The 21,133-nt window shown below is 60.3% G+C and overlaps 1 protein-coding gene across 3 annotated transcripts in view; it reads right to left on the reverse strand.

Annotated features, from left to right (window-relative positions):
• Positions 1–21,133, reverse strand: part of TAFA5 (TAFA chemokine like family member 5) — a 266,659-nt gene that overhangs the window by 155,436 nt on the left and 90,090 nt on the right. The window contains exon 1 of one of the 3 annotated variants that reach the window (XM_014793299.2): positions 18,663–18,919. The exons of the other annotated variants lie outside the window; for them this stretch is intronic. Coding sequence (XP_014648785.1) covers positions 18,663–18,753 — 91 coding nt within the window. The 5' untranslated portion in view covers positions 18,754–18,919. Of the gene's footprint in view, positions 1–18,662; positions 18,920–21,133 lie in introns of those variants that run through there. 3 annotated transcript variants of the gene reach the window in all.

Genomic DNA, 21,133 nt, shown 5'->3' on the forward strand with positions numbered 1-21,133 from the left:
CCACGGCTGCTTCATTTTTGCTGGAGTCTGGAGTTCTGGCAGAAGTGGGGCACAACAGCGCCACCCAGATCTGGGCAATCAGGCGACCGAGGCAGAGCCCAAGCCCAGGCTGCAGCCAGAAAGTAGCCGAGGCAGAGAGGGCCCCCACTGCCGGCGGGCACCCAGGCTGCGTTCTGGGCTGTGGGCAGCCCGTCCCCGAAGCTGAGGTTCTCAACCGGGAGAGGGTGTACAGGGAGCATCTGGCAACGTCTGCAGAGAGATCTGGCCACCTCAGCTAGTGGGTGGCGGCCACGTCGCAGGGCATCCCCTGCGATGACAGGGGAGCCCTGACTGGTACACGTCTCCCCCCATGGGGGCCAGGGACTCCTCTGCTCACTTCATCAAGTGAGAGCCTTGTGGGTCTGACCATCCAGGAGGCCCTGCCCTTCTCCATCCCCTGGTGTCCCCACCTCCGAGATGCCCTCCAGGCCCACCTCCCTCTCGGGGTCCACACTCCCAGGGGGCAGCCACTGGGCCAGTCTCCACTGGAGCCGTCAGCTGACACTCGCCCAACAGAGGCCTTTAGGAAGGAGGACGAGGCTGCAGAGAGTGACCCCAGGCTCACCGGGCACGTGCTATGATGGATGGAAGGAGTTTTTGAGCAGAGACGTTGGATATCGATGCTGATTGAGCTCCTGAAGTGGGTTTCCCCTCAAATGTGAAGCAGTGGGACAAAGAGGGGGCAGAGACACCCCATGGGCGGCAGGGACTCCATCCGCCCACGTGACAGTAGCAGCGATGGGGGAGCACCCGGGGGGAGGTGGGGGTGTGTGAGAAACTCTGGGTGGAGAAGCAGAGGGGAGGCCACAGGCGGCATCCTCCCCTGCCCAGCCAGACAGGGCCATTGTTGGTGTTTCACAAGGGAAATAAAGGTTCTTTAGCCCAGTTTTCGGTGTTCAGAAGAAAAAAACTAAAATAATATGCAGGAATCTCAGCTATATCTTGTCAAATGTCATAAAAAAAACATATTGCAAAACCCAGCAATGGAAACATAGCCTGGCTCCTAAGGAGAGGGGTGGCCACGAGTCCCCTCCTGTCCCCACGACAGAGGACCCCAGGGTGCACAGCCAGCACCTGCCAGGACACTTGGAGCCCAGGCTCAGGTCCCTAAGCGGGTTAGCGCTCAGTCTCTGAGGTACCACAGTGGCCGTCGTGGCAGCTTTTAGGGGTCACCTGCCCAAGGTCACATCAGAGCCGAGGCCGGAGCAGGACTCCTGGCCCCTGGGCCACACTGGTCAACAACCCGCAGTCATGTGTGGAGCGAGGAGTTGATGAGCCCAGGGCGTCGGGAGCTGCTGCCTGGACGGCACCCAGTCAATGCATGTGGTCAAAATGAAAGGTGATGACGGAGAGCGAGGGGTTTAGGGCAGTGACACCAACCTGTATGAGCCACACTGTGGACGCAGATCACTCCACGTCATCAGGGCCATGGAACCTACGCCAGCAGGACGGGTCCCCACCCGCTCTGCGGACTCTGGTTAAGAATGACACGTCCATACTGGCTCACCAACAGGAACAGACGCACTGTACCAACGGGAGATGTTAGTAATGGGGGACACGGCGGGGTGCGAGGGGTACGAGGGCAGTGCCTGTACTATCTGCTTGAGGCTCCTCTAACCCTAGAACAGCCCTAAAGAATAAAGCCCATAACTTTCAATAATGATAACACACTGCCCTTTGGCACAACTGAGAACGTGTCTTATTTCTTTTTATTGTGGTAAAATACACACAACATAATATTTACCATCTGAACCATCTCTCAGTGTACCGTTCGGTGGCGTTAAGTCCATGCACACCATTGTGCAACCATCCCCACCATCATCTCCAGAACTTGATCATCTTCCCAAACTGAAACTCTGTCCCGTTAAACACTGACTTCCCCTCCTCCAGCCCCTGGCCCCACCATCTACTTTCTGTCTCTATGAATTTGACGACTCTAGAGACCTCATAGGAGTGGAATCATACAGTATTTGTCCTTTTGTGTCTGGCTTATTTGTCCTCAAGGTTCATGCATGTTGTAGCAGGTGTCAGAATTTCCTTCCTTTGTGAGGCTGAATAATATTCCATTGTACAGATATACATTTTGTTATCCACTCATCTGTCGACGAGCATGTAGAATGTGCCTTCTCAAGGAGGGGGGCAGGCTGCTGTCCACTCACTCCTGACCGTGTCCCGGAGTCCAGAGCCCGGCAGGGCCCGCAGGGACGAGAAGGAACGCTCACCCTCGGCCCTCTGAGCCCCTGTCTCCTCCACTTCCCCTCGCCTTCTCTGAAACAAGTTTATCTCAGTAACTTTCAGGAAAACAACATCTTTTTTTTTTTTTTTAATTAGATGAAAAAAACGTACTGGCACCGTGACCGTGATTTCCGCAGATTAGCAAGCTTTGAAATTCCTCGTGCTCACTCTCTTGTTAAACCTGTGAAACACAGCCACCGCTTTCAAGATGCATTTCAAAAGCTTTGGAAGACGCTTTCCTAACACAAAAGTTAAGATTTAAACAGTAATACCACTAATTCCCCTGGAATCAAGCTTAAACACAGCAGAATGGGAGATAACGAATGTCCTGTAAGAACCACACCAAAAGTTATCATACTTAATGATTTTTTTTTGCATGATCTCACCACTTAATAAGGCTACAAGATACCATGTACGAGAAATTTTAATTTATTCGCTTTGGAACTCAGCTGTAGTTGGAGATGGTCTCCGTTCTTAAAGGATTAGGGCCCGACGATGTTTTGTGGCCCGGCACCGATGCTAATCAACCACACGCGGGATCTTCTGCGGCCCCCAGAGGCACACGAGGTGCGGGCACCTTCACCGGCACTGAGCCCAACACCCACCCCCGGATGTGTCCCTTCCTGTCCACGGCACCCTGGGATGGTCTCAGTGGCCCCCACGGAACCCCACTCGGCTGGGTTTGGCCGGGGGAGCGGTGTCTGGCTCCCCCGCCCAGCAAGGATCTTATTACTGTTGGCGGTCGCGTGCCGATGGGGCCAACAAAATGTACGTATTTCCCCAGCCTTCTCTGCACTGCCAGAATACCCCTGCGCGGCCAGCTGCAGGGCTCCTGGCACCCCAGCTGGAGCCGAGGGAGCACAGTGAGCACCTCCACCCCGGGGACGGGAGGAACAGGGGAACCCGGGAGGCAATCCATCTGGGAACACGGAGCCCTGAAGTTGGAGCCCGTCTCCCTTCATACAACCTCAGGGTTGTATTTCCCCCCAAGGAGGTGTGAAAAGGACTCCCCTGCACTGTGGGGCAGTGAAGGCTGCAGATGTGGGCGCACAGCTGGAAGTATGCTTAGGAAGTACGCTCAGGGCCCCCGTTCCAAGTCAAGGCTCAGGGTCACCTCTCCACCAGGTCACAGGGCTGAAGGAAACACTTCCAGACTTGCCGACATGCGGCTCTGCCTGCCCAGTGCCCACCAGTACAGATAACATGGAAAGGCTCCCCGCCGTAGCAGCACTGCCCGCCGAGCCAAGGGTGCGCTCACGGGGCCGGGCGTCCAAAGGGCTCCTCTGGGAAGAACAGGGACATGCCCAGGAGGGGAACTCGGCTCCACCTGCCAACGCCATCCCAAGGCTTAGTGACAAGCCGGAGCAGGTTTCCGTGGGCACGGTGGCCAGAGCCCCACACCAAGAGGTCCATCTGCCCATCCGTCTATCCTGGGCTGTCCTCCACCCAAAACACTGACAGAGCGCCTGGTCCGTGGTAGACGGCAGAGGCCAGAGATGGCAGGCTGCAGCCTGGCCCCTGAGATAGCTCTCTGGATGCCCACGGAGAGATGGCGGGGTGCTCAGACACGAGCGGGGGGCTGATGGGAACAGGGGATCCACACGGGCGCCCCCCTGAGGACTGTGAGGAGCCGTGTCCCGGGGCAGCGGCTTGTATTCAGATCAACACATGCCTGGTGCTGGGAACCAAGAGCTTCCCCGCATGTGAACGTCCTGCGAGGCCCCTCAGGTCCCCATCCCATCTCATCAGCCACCTGGGGAGTCAGACACCCAGAGGGGGATTTCCCGGGTTGCCTGCAGCCCCCAGCCTGGCCAGACTCCAGCTGCACCCCGATGCTGGGACAGCTCTGCCTGCCAAGAGCAGCCCCCGCCCCCTAGTGTCCTCCCTGTGAGTCCTGGAGCTCCAGAGCAGACACACGCATCCCTGCGTGGACGGAGAGAGCATGGCCTCAAGGGCCTGGGAGGGTCGGCAGGCCCTGGCACGGTGGTGGGCGAGAGGCTTTATTTCCTGGCATTTATCATAATCAGCCTCCTAGGAAACCAAGGCTCTGTAAAAAAGAACTTGAGCTGACGGGAAAAATAACAAAAATAGCTAAAAATACTACTGGCGTGGACTGAGTGCGTATGAGATGTAGGCACCAGGCTGTGTGCTGTCCACTCCCTTCCCGGGAACCCGAGGGGCCCCACACCGTCAGCCAGGGCAGTGAGACAAGCAAGGGAACAGCCACCGGGCTGTCGTTATCTCCACTTCACAGACAGGGAAGTGGAGGCCCAGGACGGGAGGCGACAGCCACAGCTGGTCAGTGCCCGGGCTGGCTGATCTTGAGGATCCACGGGGCTGTGTGTTCGAGCTCCTAGTTCCCAGAGCACACTGCCCTGGACACAGCAGAGAGGGACAGTGCCCAAAATGGGGCCGGAAAAAACAGGGCGAGTTTGAGCAGCTGCTCCCTCGTGGCCACTTGGGGCACTGATAGGATTTGGCCGATGGGATGTTTCTCTGCAATTTAGTAACTAGCCATGCTCTGCCCTGGACGACTCCACGCCCCAACCCCAGCCATGCCCATCAGTCCACCTCTAGAGGCCCCCCAGCCCAGACAGCCAGCACGGAAGGCCCTCCTTTTGCATGGGAGCTGGCCAACTGCAAGGCTTTGGCCACGCCTGTCCTCCTGCCTGGAAAACCATTTCCCCTGACATCCACCAACATCATTAACTGAGACCCATGTGGCCTTGGGCAAGTCACTCTGCTGCCCCGGGCCTCAGTTTCCCCAACTGTAAAATGAAGTGGTTGGGCCACACCAGATGCTTTCTTGGCCTCTGCAACCTTCATCTCCAGCATCCAGGATTAACCGGTTCTGAGGCTCCTTTTATGAACAGAATCTGCGAGCCTGCCAGTGATGGGAGGGTGGGTCCAGGCTGTCCTGTGCACGAGAAGCCACCCAGGGAAAGGGCGATGGCATTCCAGAGGTGACACTGTTTGTGGACAAGAGTCTGCAGACCAACCACCCTGGGGCCGCTCTGGCTTCTAATTGGGTTCTGCACGGACGGCTCACTTCCCGTGGCTGCAGAGCACACCGTCACCCTGTCAACTCCCCCTCCTCATTCAGCAAAAACCCAGGAAGCCCCCAGGTCCAGGACTCGGGCTGGTGGCTCTGCATACTGACCAGATGTCACGAAGGGACCAACTCCGAGGGCCCTGACCCGGCGAGCCAGACCCCCCTCCTAAGAGACCTTCCATGAGCAGCCCCAGAAAACACAGGCAGGACATCGGGGAAGCCCCGTGAATGCCCCCTCACCTGCATCTCCTGCTAACTATTCCAAAAAATCCTATTTACACTGGAACTCTTGCCCAACACCGGCGCTCCTCCCTCTGACAAGCTAGAGCCCCCTCCAGAGCCCCCTCTACAGCTGAGCACCCACCTTTCAGCACCCGAGGTGAATCAACAGGAAGAGGGAGAAATGAAGGGGGTGTGGAGGGAAGACGGGAGGAACCACCCAGGACAGAGAAACAGCAACCGAGTCAGAGGATGGAGGCAGGAAGAGGAGACCTCTGGGACGGCACCGTCCGCACACACGTGTTCTATGGCCATGTGCGGCCCTGAGCTCTCTCTGTAGACTGATTCACTTCCCCTCACCACCACCGTGCGGTTCCTGTTGTCATAACCCCACAGGTTCAGGGGAGGAAACCAAGGCACAGAGAACACAAGTCCCCAAGGTCACATGACTAGGAAGAGGAGACCTGGGAGGCCACGGGCTCCCAGGACTGTCACTCTAGGAAGAGGAGGGCCTGTTCAGTGACTGCAAGAATGGGATGGACTGGTCCATGGAAGGATGTAGGCACACGGCTCTGTGCACAGCGAGGCTCAGGAGACCAGTGGACCAAGAGACTTCTGCAGAACCCATCAGGTAGATCCTTGCCCCACAGGACCCACCAAGGGCCCCTCACCCCACAGGACCTGCCAAGTAGACCCTGACCCTGCAAGACCCACTGGAGAGCCCCTCCCACCTCCCGCAGAGCCCCCGACCCCGTGTCCAGGCAGACACGCTGAGGTGTCCCTGAACCACTCTCAGTGTCACACACCCCCGGCCACTTCTCCAGGCTGAAGGGCTCTCAAGGCACAAGTCTTGGCCACACTCCCGTGGAGACCATGTCCTTTGTGAGACAGTGAGAGTGTGGTGTGCCCAGGGTGATCTGCCTGGGGAGAAATACACTTGCTGGGGGACGGCTCACAGCCCGCGTGTGCTTCACCAAGCCCCTGGCCTCCTTTGGCCTCGCCTCCCTCATCTCCGACCTCTGGGGAATGTTACGAGACATAGGCAAGAGTCCGGCACACAGGGAAACCGACTCCCCATATTACAGAAGTCGGGGTGATGCCATGCGGGCCAAGGGCGAGGAAAGGCAACTGGCCCACCCCCTGCCCTCTGCCCAGTACAGGGTCAGCCCCGGTCCCAGCAGGCTACCTCCAGTGGCTCTCAGTCCGTTCCCTTAGGCCTCTGACCTCAATGCCCAGGCACACACCTGCCCTCGTCCTCTCTCTTCTGGACCCCTCCAGGCCACCTTCTGCGTCCTGTGTCCCCTCTTGAAACGAGCAAGAGGCCTCTCTCCACAGTGAGACCCTGTCAGAACCTTCCAGACACCTCCGTGCCCTCCCCTATGGCAAGGTCAGAGCTTGAGGCACCAAAAGCCATGCTCTGGGTGGGTGGCTGTATCCGGTCCGCCAGCCCTGGGGGTCAGATGCACATGAGTGAGAGGACTGGGGAGCAGGATCCTGGGGGGCAGCCTGTGATCGGGCCTGGGGACCCCTCACCTGCTCCCCAAACCTCTAGCTGTAACAGCGCTTCCCACCCAAGAGAAAACACCTTCCATTCTAGAAGATTCCTTATGGAAAGCAGGCACCATCCCCTCCTGCTCAGACCCTCCCAGCGACAATGGGAAAATAACTCACGACACAGAACTTTGCATATTGCTCTCATCACCAAGCCACACGCGTAATGGAAAAGAGAAACGCGCGGGGATCAGCTAACGTGAGGTGAGGCATTAAGGATGGACCAGGAATAAGAAAAACAAACACTGGAAACACAATGTTAACAACATACCAGCTAACTGGCAAACTGGCAGCAGCCTGTTCCAATTGGAATCAAAAATCCCTTGAGGGAGGCCAGGCACAAATGTCAAACTGGTTTTCACAATTTTCTTTAAAAAAAAGAAAGAAAGAAAGAAAAGAAAAATTAACTTTTAGATGGACACATGCTGTCCGACTCCCAGAGGCACTGTCCTGGGCCCAGGTGGTCAGCTCGGCCCCCAGATAGCAGGCCCCCGGGTGGGTACACACCCAGAAAGTCACCGGGACCCCCAAATGCAGGTTTCAGGGGCCTCCCTGGGACTGCCCCTTCCAGCAAGGAGCGGCTGGGTCCACGAGCTGGAGAGCCGCTGCTCCACCAGCCCACTCTCCTACAAACTGCACTGAGCCACCAAAAGAACCCCAAAACAAAGGGGAGACCTGGACCGAAGGGCTGGAGCTTGTTGCTCTAAGATCTGCAAGACGAGGTCCTCTGAGTGATGGTGTCAGCGTGCAGGCACGGGGGTGCATTCTCTACTCTCTTCTACCCGCCATGTAGTGAGCTGTGGCCCCCCAAAGATAGGTCAACCCAGACCCTCAGAATGTGGCCTCATTTGGAATAAGTGTCCTTACAGATATAATTAAGGATCTCGAGACGAGATCATCCTGGATCTGGGTGGGCCCTGAATCCAATGACCAGTGTCTGTGTAAGAGAGAGGGGAGGGAGATTTGAGACAGGGAGAGAACACGGCCGTGCGACAACACGCAGAGACTGGAGTGATGCAGCACAAGCCAAGGAATGCCAGGGTCTGCCAGGAACCTCCAGGAGCAGGAGAGAGGCCTGGAAGGACCAAGAGCCTCCAGAAGGAAGCAAGCCTGCCGACATCTTGGTCTGGGCTTCTGCCCTCCACACTTAGGAGATGTGAGATGTCTGTTGCCCCCGTCCGTGGTCCTTTGTGAAGGCACCCTCAAGAAGCTAATACACCCACTTCTCCATTCCGATGTCCACCATGGAGTCCATGTCTCTCATCTGAGGGCCTCTTCATCCTCAGCTGGCCAGACACCCGCTGCGGCCTGACCACAATCCTCGAGCACAGGCCTGCAGTGACCCCCACGTGCCTGCAGAACTCCCCTGAGCTCTCGCTGCCCGCGCAGTCTCAGACCCATCGCCCACCGCCTCGCTGTCCACTGCTCCTTGGCTCAGCCGACTCTCTGCACCGGGTGCCCAGTTAGGTGCTCAGTAAACGGTGTTCACCCAGCAACGTGTTGTCACCACACCCACAAATCACTTCACTGCTAAAAGGAAACTCTTCATCCCCCTGTAAATAGGAAGCCGGCGTCATTGCCATAAATAGAAGGTAACCATAAAAACAAATACACAGCTATTAAGATGAAAAATGCCCGTCCCTGCCCCGCATAAAGCCATCTTGTACACCAACAGCGGTGCGTGTCCTCGCTTTGGGAGATGCTGAATTTATGGATGGAGGCACGCTACGAATTTCCGGGCTGCCCACCCCAACCCCACCTCCTGGGGAAACCGGCTTCTGCCTCAACCTTCAACTGAAGGTCTTCAAGGCCGTGGGTCCAAACTCCCCGACAGGCAACCACTGATGGCGCGCCCACCCCGCCAGCCCCTCCTTGTGACAGATGGTGGGGGACGAGTGAGCCAGCCCCTCCCGTGAGCGTGCTTCCCGGAGACCCAGGCACAGGTGGCTGGACTCCTCCTGGCGTATGCTCCCTCTGCCATTTGTGCTGGTCCCATCAGTGTCCTGGGGTGGCCATAACAAATGACCACAAACCTGTGGCTTAAAACAACAGAAACTCATTCTCCCACAGTCCTGGAGGCCAGAGTCCGAGATCAAGTTGTCGCAGGGCCGCACTCTCTCTGGAGGCTCTAGAGGAGGACGCTTCCTGCCTCTTCCAGCTTCTGGGGCTCCAGGAGTCCCTTGGCTTGTGGCCGCATCACTCCAGCCTCTGCCTCTGTCTTCACATGGCCTTCTCCCCATGTCTCTTCTCTTGTAAGGATTCTTGTCACTGGATCTAGGGTGGACTTTAATCCAGGATGATCTCATCTGCAAAGACCCTGTTTCCAAATAAGGCTCCATCCACAGGTTCCAGGGTGGACCTGTTTCAGGGGCCCTCACCCATCCCCTACAGCTGTACATTTCTCACAAGTGTGCACATGCTAGCTCCTGCTCTGCCTCTTCACATATATGATCCCGCTGATCCACCAGCTCCCCCAACACGGCCGCGCCTGGCATACAGCGGGTGCTCAATATGTGCACGCTTAGCTGCAGCCAGCTTGTCTATCAAAGTTGTCACTAGGGCAACCGGCCCTGGAAGTGGGGCGCTGTTGCCGTGCAGACGCTCCCGGGGACAGAGGGCTGAAGACGGATTGTACGGTTGTGCAAAGCACAGAGTTATTTATAAGTGAGGTCTGGGCTCCTCTCTCAGTGGAGCAAATCGGAGGGCCTGCCCCGCTGTGTCTGTAATCGGAGAAGAAGAAAGGTAATTAGCTGATTAAATCCTCCTTCTCCGGGTAGAAGCCGATTTTGAAAAGAGCGTGCATTTTAAAGGCTGCATGACCTCCTCTAAACATGCACGGGGCCGAGGGTGGATATGTGCTGTCTGGGGTTGAGTTTCCAGCAGGTTCCAGAAGACAGGGCACCCACCCGAACCTGGAGCCTTCCAGAACCATCCTCCCTGCCTGAGCCAGGGGGCCTCGGAGGCAGGGGGTAGGGCAGAGAGAGCCGCCCTCGGCACCTCCAGCCTCGGTCCCCACTGCAAGACCCGCTGTCAGACCAGGAGACCAGCGCCCGGAACCAGCCGCTGGACCCAGAGCTCACAGTTCAGTCCCTGGGGTCTCACTGAGTCCAGTGAAGGGTACGGGCACAGGAAGGGGCTGATGGTCAACTTTAAGGATGGCGTCCACCCTGCCTGAGACCTCCCATGGGCCCCTTCCTGCGGGGACACCCCGATATCTTGGCTTGGCTTTCTAGGATGTGTAGCTGGGGCCCTCCTCGGAAGCAAGCTCAGCGGAGGGTGGCTCAACACCCCGTCTTCAGGTTCCTGGCCCTGGGGCCTCAGCCAACATCCTGTATCTTTTGTACCCGAGTTTCCTCAATGGTAAAGTCATGAAACAACCACAGCCTTCTCGCAGGGGGGACGAGAACCACACGAGGTGACAGTTGAGAACCGTCCTGCAGTCACCCCACCAAGCTCATCTCTGCCCCAAGATCCCCCGCCAAGGGCTCAGGCCCCACAGGTTCCCCTCTGCCGGGTGACCCTCTCCCCTCACCCTAAGGCGCATGCTGATCCCCAAGGCACACTCGAGATCAGTCACCTCCCGGAGAGATTTCCCCCCACTGCCCCCACCTCAGGCAGCCTGCTGGCTCTCAGGACGCCCCGTCACAGTCACATGGGACCACCCCCACAGGAGCCCTCGTTAGGAACCAATGCAGCTTGGCACAAGAAAACTCAGTGAAGGTGAAACCGGTGGCTGCCAGCTTCTCGGCGCTGGAGCAGGTTCCCCCAGACGCCCACCTGTGCCCACACCTGGGCATCCTCGGGACATGGCTCTTCCCGGAGCGGCCAGTAAGGCGGCTTTTCCTTCCACTGCAAAGCACAGGTGCTGCGGGGGGCTGAGAACCAGCCAGTCCAGGTCCCCCGCCCACTCGGACGGCTGGAGAGGCAAGTCCAGTTGCCCGGTAGACTCTCCCGCTCCAGGAACCCGCGTGCCCGTGGCGCCTCAGCCACAGGGACCACCCATCAGTCTTTACACGAAAGGTCGCATCAAATTCGGGAGGAAGGAGACCCGCCAATCTACACGGTGCACTCACCTGGCAGAACCAGCCTCCTCCTGCTAAGGAGAATTAGGCGAAGAGAATAAAAAGTAATTTGCACACGCCACCAGGCAGCGGAAAATCAAACCAATAAACACACGTTACCATGAACACGTGAAGGGGAGGGGATCCCTTCGATCAGCTCTGGCCACCAGCCCCATGAGGGGTGACCGTGAGAACTGAGGAGGTGCACCCCGGGTACCCCGTGCATCACAGCCTGGGCCACAGCTGCAAAACCGTTGTACAGAGGGGTCCCCTGCTCGAGGGAGGCCTGTCAATTGCCGTGGGCACTGTGCAGGCTGGGCGGGCGGCCTCAAAGACGCCACATGGCAGGGACACCGAGCCAATGGGCCCCTACTCCTGCCCTGGGCTTGTCTAGACAGCGCCGGACAGCCCCTGGCAGAATCACCCTGCAGGCAGTGTGGACAGGCGGGAAGCGGAAGGATCCAGGGAAGCCAGCTTTCCTAGGGAGACGGCCATCCTCCTCCCTTCCTCCCTCTCCAGAGAGGCGCCCCGCTTCCAGCGCCCAGCCCATCGGCCCCACAAACACACGCCCACACCTGGAAGGAGGGGGCTGGACTCGCACTTCCACCAGGCACTGCTGGGCAACAGGGTGGGCCGAGAGCAAGGTCCTCCCTCCTCCCAGCCCCTCGGTGCCCAGCTCGGGCAGACAGCCCGGAACCGCCCTCCCTGCCAGCAGCCCTGGGCCACCTAGTCCACAGCATCCGCGGCTTTGACGCTGGCACTGGCCGTCTCCCAGCAACAAAGTAACAGCCAGAAGGAGCAGGTGGACTCCGGCTTCCCCACAACTGTCTCACCAGGTCCACTCAGAGACCAGGGCCTCCACCGGGAGAGCAGGCCTCCAAACACCCAGCGGTCCCCTGGCTACCCCAGGCCATGCCTGCTTCCAGCTTTCCTGACCCACTCCTCTAGGAACTTGCTCCGACCCTCGGTCTGGCGAGGTCCCAGAGCAGTTTGCCCCCCGCCCTCGGCTACCCTTCCCCCTTCTGCTGGTCCTGGGTTCCTCTCTCTGCAGAGTCGGTCCTGGAGGGCCCGTCAGTCCTTCAGGGAGGGCACGGGCCAGCAGTCAGAGCCCTGGGGAGGGAGGGACAGGGGCCCTGCCCTTTCCCCTGGACTCCCTGGTGCCAGGACCCAGAGTCCCGGAAACTGCTGGCAGCCACAGATGAGGCCTCCCAGGCCGAGAGTCAGCTGGAAAAGGCAGCCAGGTCTCAGAGGGGCAGGGCGTGGGAGGTGGACCCAGACACAATGGTGTGAGCACCTGGAGGCGACTGCATCTGAGGAGACCAGCTAACGTCCTCTTCTGCTAAGCAAGTGTGGACTGGGTGTCTGCCCCGTTCACCCAGAGGCCGCCCCCACCATCCCAAGCACCACCCAGTCTGCCCGACATAACCGCGGGATCATCTGCCTCCGTGTGTTGGCTCCTCAACCCCTACCTGAGAGAAAGTCACAGCTGCGAGGTGCCCAGCACAGGGCTAGAGGCCCACCTGTCAAGTACTCCCTCCCCACGGTCAGCCTAAGCTTCAGCTTCTATTATAGTTTCCATCCTGCTGAGGAAGAGACTGAAGTTGCCAGTGGCTTGACTGACATCACATTTCAATCTGGTTTCCTAATCCCAAAAGCCATTTGCACAAACACGTGTGAACCAGGAGCCAAGCACAAGATCTGCAAGGCAGGTATCTGGAATGTGTGAGGAGAGGTGAGTGTGCAATGAGCCTGGTCGGCTCCCATGTTGCCGAACTGCCTCGAGATCCACACAGAGAAAAAGAAAAAATGAGACTGTGTGTTGGAATATGTCCTGCTGACCTCTGTGACCTGGGCCCGTCCTTTGACCTCACTGGGCCTCGCTTGCTTCACGTGCTATGCCTGCCCTTCCACAGGACAGCACGTGGCTGCTCTGGGTGAGCAGAAGCTTATGGAGAAGCCCAGCCCTGCGTGGTGTCCGGTACAAGGGCCTCAACAGCAGGGTCAGAGAACAGGACGTGGGGGCCTCACTCTGTGCCTCCTCCTGGCTGCAGGCACCCAGGCGTGTGCATGCGTGTATGTCCACGTGAGCACATATGTGTGTGCATGTGTGTCTGTGTGTGTATAGCTATGCATGAGTGTGTGTGTGAGAGAGAGACAGGAGGGGGCCAGCTGTGCCACATCTCCTGAGAGAGGCTTGGTCCACTGACAGATGGAGTCTGGGTTAAAGGAAGAACTCCCATGAGGGCAGGCTGGTCCCCACTGGGGCAGGCCAGAGACGACAGGGTCACTGAAGTTCATCTCAGAGGAATCCCGGATCCACTCACGTTGCGTGGACAGCAGCCGCACGGCACACGTGGAGACATAACCACGTTTCTTACAGCGTGGATTTTACGTATGCTCATACTACAAGACACTTCATACGTTCCGTGTGTATATTTACAAGTAACTATGGAGATAAAGGGCGGCTTCCCTCTGCCCACTCCCAGCGCACCATCACCCAGGCCCTCTGCTCCCTCGTTAGGCCGCCGTATTTTAAATCAAGTTCACAATGCATTCATGTATTTCATATGCCTGAGTAGGTCATATATAACTATAGAAGCATGAGAGAGTATTTAATTAATACAACCATACGTGTGCGTACACACACACATAGAAAAACTCAGGAGCACACCACTGCCCGAGATACACCGTGCCCCCGCCTTCTCCAGGCCACATCCAGCACTCCACCAGGCGACGGGACCTGGTGCCTACTGCCCTTCTGCTCCTGGTACCCCCTGCACAGCACTATGTCCCTAGAAAAGGGCAAAAACTCTGATGTGCTGACCACTGAGTGGGTACTTAGACCGGTCCCCAGTGCGGCTCTCACACGCCATTTTTGGGATGGAAGCGAGGTGGGCGACAGATGAGCTTCCAGTGATGCGAGTGGGGAGTCAGCCTAAGTCCTGGCCGTCCGGAGCACGCATGTTGAGCGTGGCCCCAGACACAGGCTCCGCGGGCCCAGGCGGGGCCCCGGCCTCCTCGGGGACCTCAGGATCATGGATGTCCCCTGCCCCGCGAGGCTGGTGAGGGGCTGGTGAGCCTGTCTCTTCTGAAGAGTCGCCTCCATTACGAGTCCTTTCATGTTCTAACTTCCACAGCTGTCAGGCACTCACCGGATGAGACTCCCATTACCGTGAGTGTGGGTTTTATTTAGATTCTTTGTCACACAAGAAAGATAGTAAATGATGATAAAGGAGCCAGTTATTTTTAACGCCTTTTCAATCCTGCCCCTCCTGGCAGCCATTCACACTTACCAGGCCTTTCAAAGAGTCAGCCGGGGTTTGGGGGAGGCACCCCAGTGGTCGGTCCCTCCCCACGCAGCCCAGAAGCTCAGGGAGAAAGCAGCGGCCAGGCCCAGGCTGGGAGCCCCGCAGCCCAGCGGTGAAGTTGGAGTGGGGGTTACCGACACAAGGGGCCGTGAGCGTCTAGAACACAGGGCTTCTGGAACCCTCTCTTCACCTGGACACACACACCCCAAGCGTTTGGTCCCCCCACTCCTGTGTTATCACAGTCTCTGAGAATGGGGCTGGGCACAGTCTGGGGCTCAGGAAGCCCCCACTCTGGGAAACCTCACACAGGGCCCACTGAGCCCTCACCACCCCGCAGTGGGCCGCACGCAAGCCCCCTCCCACCTGTGCCTCCGGGACACGTGCACAAGTTATAACTGGGGTGACTTTCTGATTCTACAAACATTTCTGACGGACTCCTGGGTGCCAGGGAACTGTGTGCCAGTGCTCAGTCCTCTGTCCACTTATGAAAAATAAACTGGCGGATATAACAGACATATTAACTCTCTGCGTCAGCTGCCGATCTTGTGAAGACCACAGCGATTAATGATCAGCACACAAAGCCTCGACAATTAACAGAAGGCCATGAAGGGACTGTATAAGATTAAGCGCGCCCCTCACCAGCCACGGGTCCGCATAATTACACTCCGTTTCCAGAATAACTCAATAAACTCAATAAACGAAAGTTGAATCCTGTTTACCCCATCACTAGTCTGCCCTCGGAGCAGCTGTCAAATTCAGAAAGGACCTCTGGAAACAAGGCCGGCCCGCAGCAAGGGCGCCTGGACGCACACGCTGATCTCCCGATTCTCCACAGGAACCTGCCACAGAGGCTGTAAGAGCACGCTCCCCCATCTCTCGAAATCCCCTGCCACCAAAAGGGTTTAGACAGATTTAAACCCCAAATCCCCATCCACAGGAAAAAGCGCCGGGTCCTCCCTTCAATTCAGAGAGGAGAGCGGGCCCGGTGACGCCCTGGCCTGCCTGTGCCTCCTTCTAGTCCCAAAGCCCCAGGTGGCCGGGCCCGGCTGGGGGTCAGCTCAGCTTCTTTGCAGCATTTCTTCATTCTTCCTGTGCATTAAGCATCCAGAGGAAAGCCCCTAATCTGTGCAGCGCTGTAATCTGTGGAGTGATTGAGATACTGGGAGAAAAATATCCGAAAGTCTTTGGAAGAGGGAGGTGGAGACATTTTTATCATTCCAGCTGTTTGCTCAACTCCGTGTTCTGAGACCAAATACAATGAAGGAGATGAAAGGAGGGATTCCCCAGCATACGGTCACAGACGCCCTGCTCCCTAATTACGCAGCCGTATGTTGTCAGGGTCCCGAGAACCCTGTCCTTGCCCCCCACTTTGACTATAGCTCACAAACACACAGCGTTCGCACACTGTGTTCATTGCAAAAGACAGGGGCTTCGCTTCCAGAGGAGGGTCAGGGCATCCCCAGCCAGAGGAGGTGCTACTCAGGCCCCTGTGGGCCCCCACCCATGCCGTGGCCATGCCTGGGGTCTTTCTCCCTGGCCCTCCGGCTGGCTGGGCCAGGCCCGACGCGGCCGACAGGACTGTTCTTACAAAGACCGGACCAGCCAAGGCTGCAATTAGGGACCACAATACGCCTCTCTCTCAGTTCACAGCCCTATTCATCTTTGCAAACACTGGAAGGCAGACTGGCCAGAGGGGGACGGATTAGCCACAGGGTGACCTGTATCTCCACACAAAAGGGGAAGTGTGGAAAACCAGCTCCCTGTGTCCCCCATTCTTCAGCCCTGAAAAAACCAGATTCATGGAAATGGCTATTTAAACAGCTCTTTCCCACTCACCCGCAGACAACAAGTCACAACTGTCGCCCGCCCGTCTCGTGCCCCACCTCCCGCTGGCCAGCACAACACTGGAAGAAAGTGGACCGGGGCCTGCAGCCTGCTGGCCGGAAAGGCCCCTGGTTCTCCCCTTGAGCCAGGGTCGGCCCCACCTCCCTCCCCAAGGCCTGCCCGGGCTCCTGACCCCCCCGGGGGCCGGAAGGGGCAGCTCAGAGAGGACAGGGATGCAGCTCCAGGCCTGACCTTCCAGAGAGATGGGGCAAAGGGTGCCCAGCCCCCATGGAGCAAATACAGCCAATTCAGGTGGACAAACAGGACTTCCAAGAACCCCGGAGGCTGGCAGGCAAACACCCATGCTCCCCAGTGCTGTCCGAGGAGACTGAGCCTTCAGAGTGCACCTGCTCCCCGCCCATGACCCAACTTCCCATTCCTACACCGTCCTCCAGAACGCCGACCCGCGTGTGCCCACTTCAAGGGAAATGCAGAGGCTTCCGTGAAGGGCTCTCAATAACCCATCCACAAAAAACGCTCCACTCTATAAGCACGACTATTCACTTAAACATCGACCTGCCCTGCACCTAGCCTGTTCAAATCCAAGAGACAGAAACTCTTTCCTCTTGACCAAAACACACTGCCGTTAGGACTTGGGGCCTCAGGAGGACGGCAGTGCCCTCCAAGGACACAGGACTGGTCAGTTCCTACAGGCTGCAGGGAAGGGAACCATTTGGACACATGGTATCAGAGCAGCCATCGGCTTTACCCTCTTACTAAATCACGGCTTTAAAATCAGGGGAAATCCCCCTCACCATGGAAAAGCCCCACACGGCCCTGCACTTTCGTCCTTCGTGAAACTTTCACATCCGTTCCTTTTCAAACAGAGATTCATGGGAAAGGCAAAGAACTTACAGCCAGAACAAGGCCCAGCCACGCAGGGCCTCCCTAGCCGTTTGGAGGGCCCCAGGGGACCCTGGCAGAGGACAGCTGAGAACAGCCCTCTGGGGGCTTGCCAGCCCCAGGAGACCACCCACCCACCGCAGAACCAGCCAGTCCCAAAGCAGGACAGTAAGCCAGTGGGGGGAGGGCCGGCCTCCAACTTCAGGAAGGACTCATGGAGCCCTCAGCAGCAGGCTGAGGCTGCAGCAAACCCTGTGACAGCCGCCTCTCCTTCAGGGCCGGGACACAAAATCACGGGAGGACACTGCACACCAGGCCACTGGAGCTGGTGACCCGGCCTGGGGCTGGCCTCCCACGCCTACCTGCTTCCCCAGGAAGCCGGCAGCTCGTTAATTAGGCAGGAAGCAGCTGAATGTTGCAGACTCTTCCTTTGTAGGAACTCAGAGCTAGTGAGGATCTGCCCGCGTTACCAGGCCACACCAGCTCCCTCCTGCACTCGGTGTTCCCTGCTGGCCAGGGGAGCACCAGAGGGCCCTGGCGGCAAGGTGCCTGAGGGCAAGGGCACCTGATGGCCACAGGCAGTGGGTGCGACCATGGGCCTCGCTCTCGTGTTTGATGAGGGCCAGCCAGGCTGAGCCCAGGATGTGCCCAGGTCGCTCTCCAGGACAGCCAGGCCCCAGAGCCAGGAAGTTTTCAGGAGTGCCTGGGGTACTCAGCTGCCCACCGACTATACCAGCGTGTGTGCCCCGCCCAGAGGCCCTTGGTGACCGGCTCCCCCGTCCCAGACACCCCTTCAGCTGCAAAGGTCCGACCATCAACATGCGCGCCTCAACCAAGTCCCAGGAACGGGATCCACCAACCCAGCGCTCTAGCAGGCACGAGGAGAGCAAGGGGGCCGAACTTGGTGCCGAGCTGGGCGCTCCGGCGGCGAAGTCCCTGCTTTTGGAGCCCGCGGGTCCCAGACTCGGCCTGGAAGGCGGCAGGGGGGAGCTGGGTGCGGGCGCTCAGGCCTCGCCCTGGGCTCCCGCCCGTTCCGGGCCCCGCGCCCGCCCCAGCCCGCCCGGCCCTGGCCCGGCCCGCCAGCGTGGAGCGCTGGTGCCATCTACCGAGAGCCGGCGGAGAGAGAGCGGGCGCCGCTGCCAACGAGCCGTGCGGGGCAGGGGACAGGCACTGGCAGCCTCCTCGGCGTGGGCCGGGGCTCCCAGGCGGCGCGAGAGGCATCGAGGCCGCCGCGCCCCGAATCCCGCGCCGCACCCGGGCCCGCGGGCCGCCCGTGAACCCCGATGGGCACGGGGCGACGGGCTCCGCACCGGGGCCGGGCGCTGGGAAGGGTCCGCCGCCGGCCAGTCCAGCCCTGCAGTGGCGCTCGGCGAGCCCGGACCGAGCACGGCGGCGACGGAACGTGCTGGAAGCCTGAGCGGGCGCGGGGGACGGCGCCCGGGGACCGGTCCGCGCGCCAGGGACAATTACCTTCTTTCAGGAACTGCGCGTGGATCACCAGGACGAGGAAGCAGCAGAGCGCGGCCCCTGCGAGTGCCCAAAGCGCCTTCAGGAGCTGCATCGCGGAGTGCCAACTCGGCCGACGCCCCCGAAGTCGCGCAGCGAAGGTCCAGGCGCCGCATCAGCGCCCCACCGGGTGCAGGCGCCGCGGCCGCCCGCTCGCGCCCTCCATCCGCCGCCACCGCCGCGCTCGCCGCGACTGGAGGCGCCGCTCCGGGAGGCGAGCTGTCTTTTTGGGCAGGGGGAGGGGAGCGCGCGGGGGGGGGGGGCGCCGGGGAGGGGGGGGCGCCGGGGAAGGGGCGGGCGGGGGCGGGGAGGTTAGCAGAAAGTCTCGGGCCGCGGCGGACGCCGCTCCGGCCACTCGGCCACCATCGCGGGCTGCGGGGCGCCGGGGCCCGGGCGCGGGGGCGGCCGCCGCGGCCCCATGAATCAGCCCCGCCGCCGCCCCCGGAGCCGCGCCGCCAGCAGGGCCCGGACGGCGGGCCGCGGATTGCGCAACGGCCCGGCGGCGCAGGGGGGTCCTGCGCTGCCCCGGCCCCTCGGCCGCCTGTCGCCTCCCCGCCGCTGCTCCGCGTCGCCTTCCTCTCCTCCTCCTCCTCCGCTGCCGCCGCTCGCGCTCGCTCCGGCCCGGGGCTCAGGGGGCCGCGCTGCCGCCGCCGCGGAGGACCAGGCTCGGGGCCGGGTCTGCGCGCCGGGCGCGGGGCTGCCGCACCATCGCCGCCGCCGGTGCCCGCGCGGCCGGGCCGAACCCGCCGCGATCGAACTTGCGCAGCCCGGGGCTGGCGGGCCGGTCCCCCCCCGGACGGTGCCGGCCTCCGCGCTCACCGGAGCCCGCGCCTCCGCCGCTGCGGCCAGACGAGGCCCGGGCCGGCGCCTCCGCGGGCTGCCCGCGCTGGCTGGCGCTCCGGGGCCGGGGCCGGTGCCGGCGACGGTGGTGGTGGCGGTGGCGGCCGCGCCGACAGGTGGGGCCGGCGACGCTGCGCGCCTCGCCGCCCGCGGGACGCCGCTGCTCCGGCCAGGCGGCGCGCGCCCGCCCGCTCGCTCGGCTCGGCCCCTTTTGGGGAGGCGGCGAGAGGGGGAGCAGCGGCCAGGCCCGCGCGGTGCTCGGACTCCAGCCCGTCCCCGCCGCCGTCTGCGCTCCGCCCGGCCCGCCGAGCTGCTGATGCGCACTGGGCCGCGGAGGGGACCCGGGGGACCCCTGCCACCCTGCAGCGCCCCCGCCTGGTGCGCCGGCGGGTCAGGCGGGGCTGGTCCAGCCGAAAACCGCGGGTCGGGCTCCACCTAGGTGCGCAGGGGCTTCACTGCAGAGCCGGCCGCGCGGGTGGGGGAGCAGGGCTCGCGCGGCCTCCAGTGCACCCAGTCTCCCGCCCCCCACTGGGCAGTGGGGGGCGGGGGTATCCGGCCGAGGTGTCGCCACTGCCCAGGGCTGACCCACGGTGCGTTCTGAAAACGGCGCTTCTGCCTGGAAACACACATGCGCCATATCCGTGCCATTGTGAGTGACCTCCTCCAGGCCAGCTGCCGGGCACCCTAGCCTGTGGGCGCACAGTACATGCCGGCGGTCGGCTCCAGATGAAACAACGGGCTCCTTCCTGCCGTGGCCTCCCTCCCGCCTCTAGGAAGGGCAAGTATTTGTCTCAGGCCCCTGCCCCAGAGCAGGGGCATCTGTGTCCTGTTCGAGTTGCCCAGAGGCCAGAGCCAGGTGTAGCAGGCCTCAAGGCATTTTTGCCTGAGTTGAATTTAAAATTCAATTCCAAATGCCCAGCAAAGAGCTCCGGACAGAGGGTCAGGGTGGGAGCCTCCTCCTGAACCTCTGCCCCCACCTGTGTGGGTGAGTGGGGGACAAGGCCAATACCCAGTCCCAGAGAGTCCTTGTGAGTGGGAGGCAGGCCTGGAGGGCACAGTGCAGGGGGTTACATGAAGGCTGCTTCCTTCCTGCACAGATATTTATGTGCCAGGCGGGAAAAGAGGCCAGACCTGGAAGGGTTCTCAGAGGTCAGATAGGCCAAGCCCCTCTGTGTGCATTTAGGGAAACTGAGGCCTGCAGAGGCATGGACACCATCACCAAATCCAGCAACAAGGAGCAGGCCAGGACTAGCGCCAAGTTCCCTGCTGTCTGCCTGGCCTGATTCTGCTGTTTCCAGCCCCTCATCAGAGGTAAGGCCACCTGAGAGGCGATTCCACACCTCTGGCTGCGTCACCCCTCGAGCTCCCCACCCCACCATGTCATACGTGAGATGAGAATGTCTGGTCCAAGTCCTCACCTGGAGGAGTGGCCCCAGCCTCACAGGGTCCAGGCAGCTCAGGAGCTGCCTGGGGTGGAGGAGGGCGTTCTCTCCCCTCCTGCAGTCCTGTCTCAGCCCCATTTCCAGAAGCTCCTCGTGCTGCTCTTCTGACTATACCACTCCCCTCCCCAGGCGTTTTCCAGGAAAGCCCCACCT

This window comes from Ceratotherium simum, chromosome 25 (genome assembly GCF_057802395.1).
Source record: "Ceratotherium simum simum isolate JZ-2026a chromosome 25, ASM5780239v1, whole genome shotgun sequence".
NCBI lineage: Eukaryota > Metazoa > Chordata > Mammalia > Perissodactyla > Rhinocerotidae > Ceratotherium > Ceratotherium simum.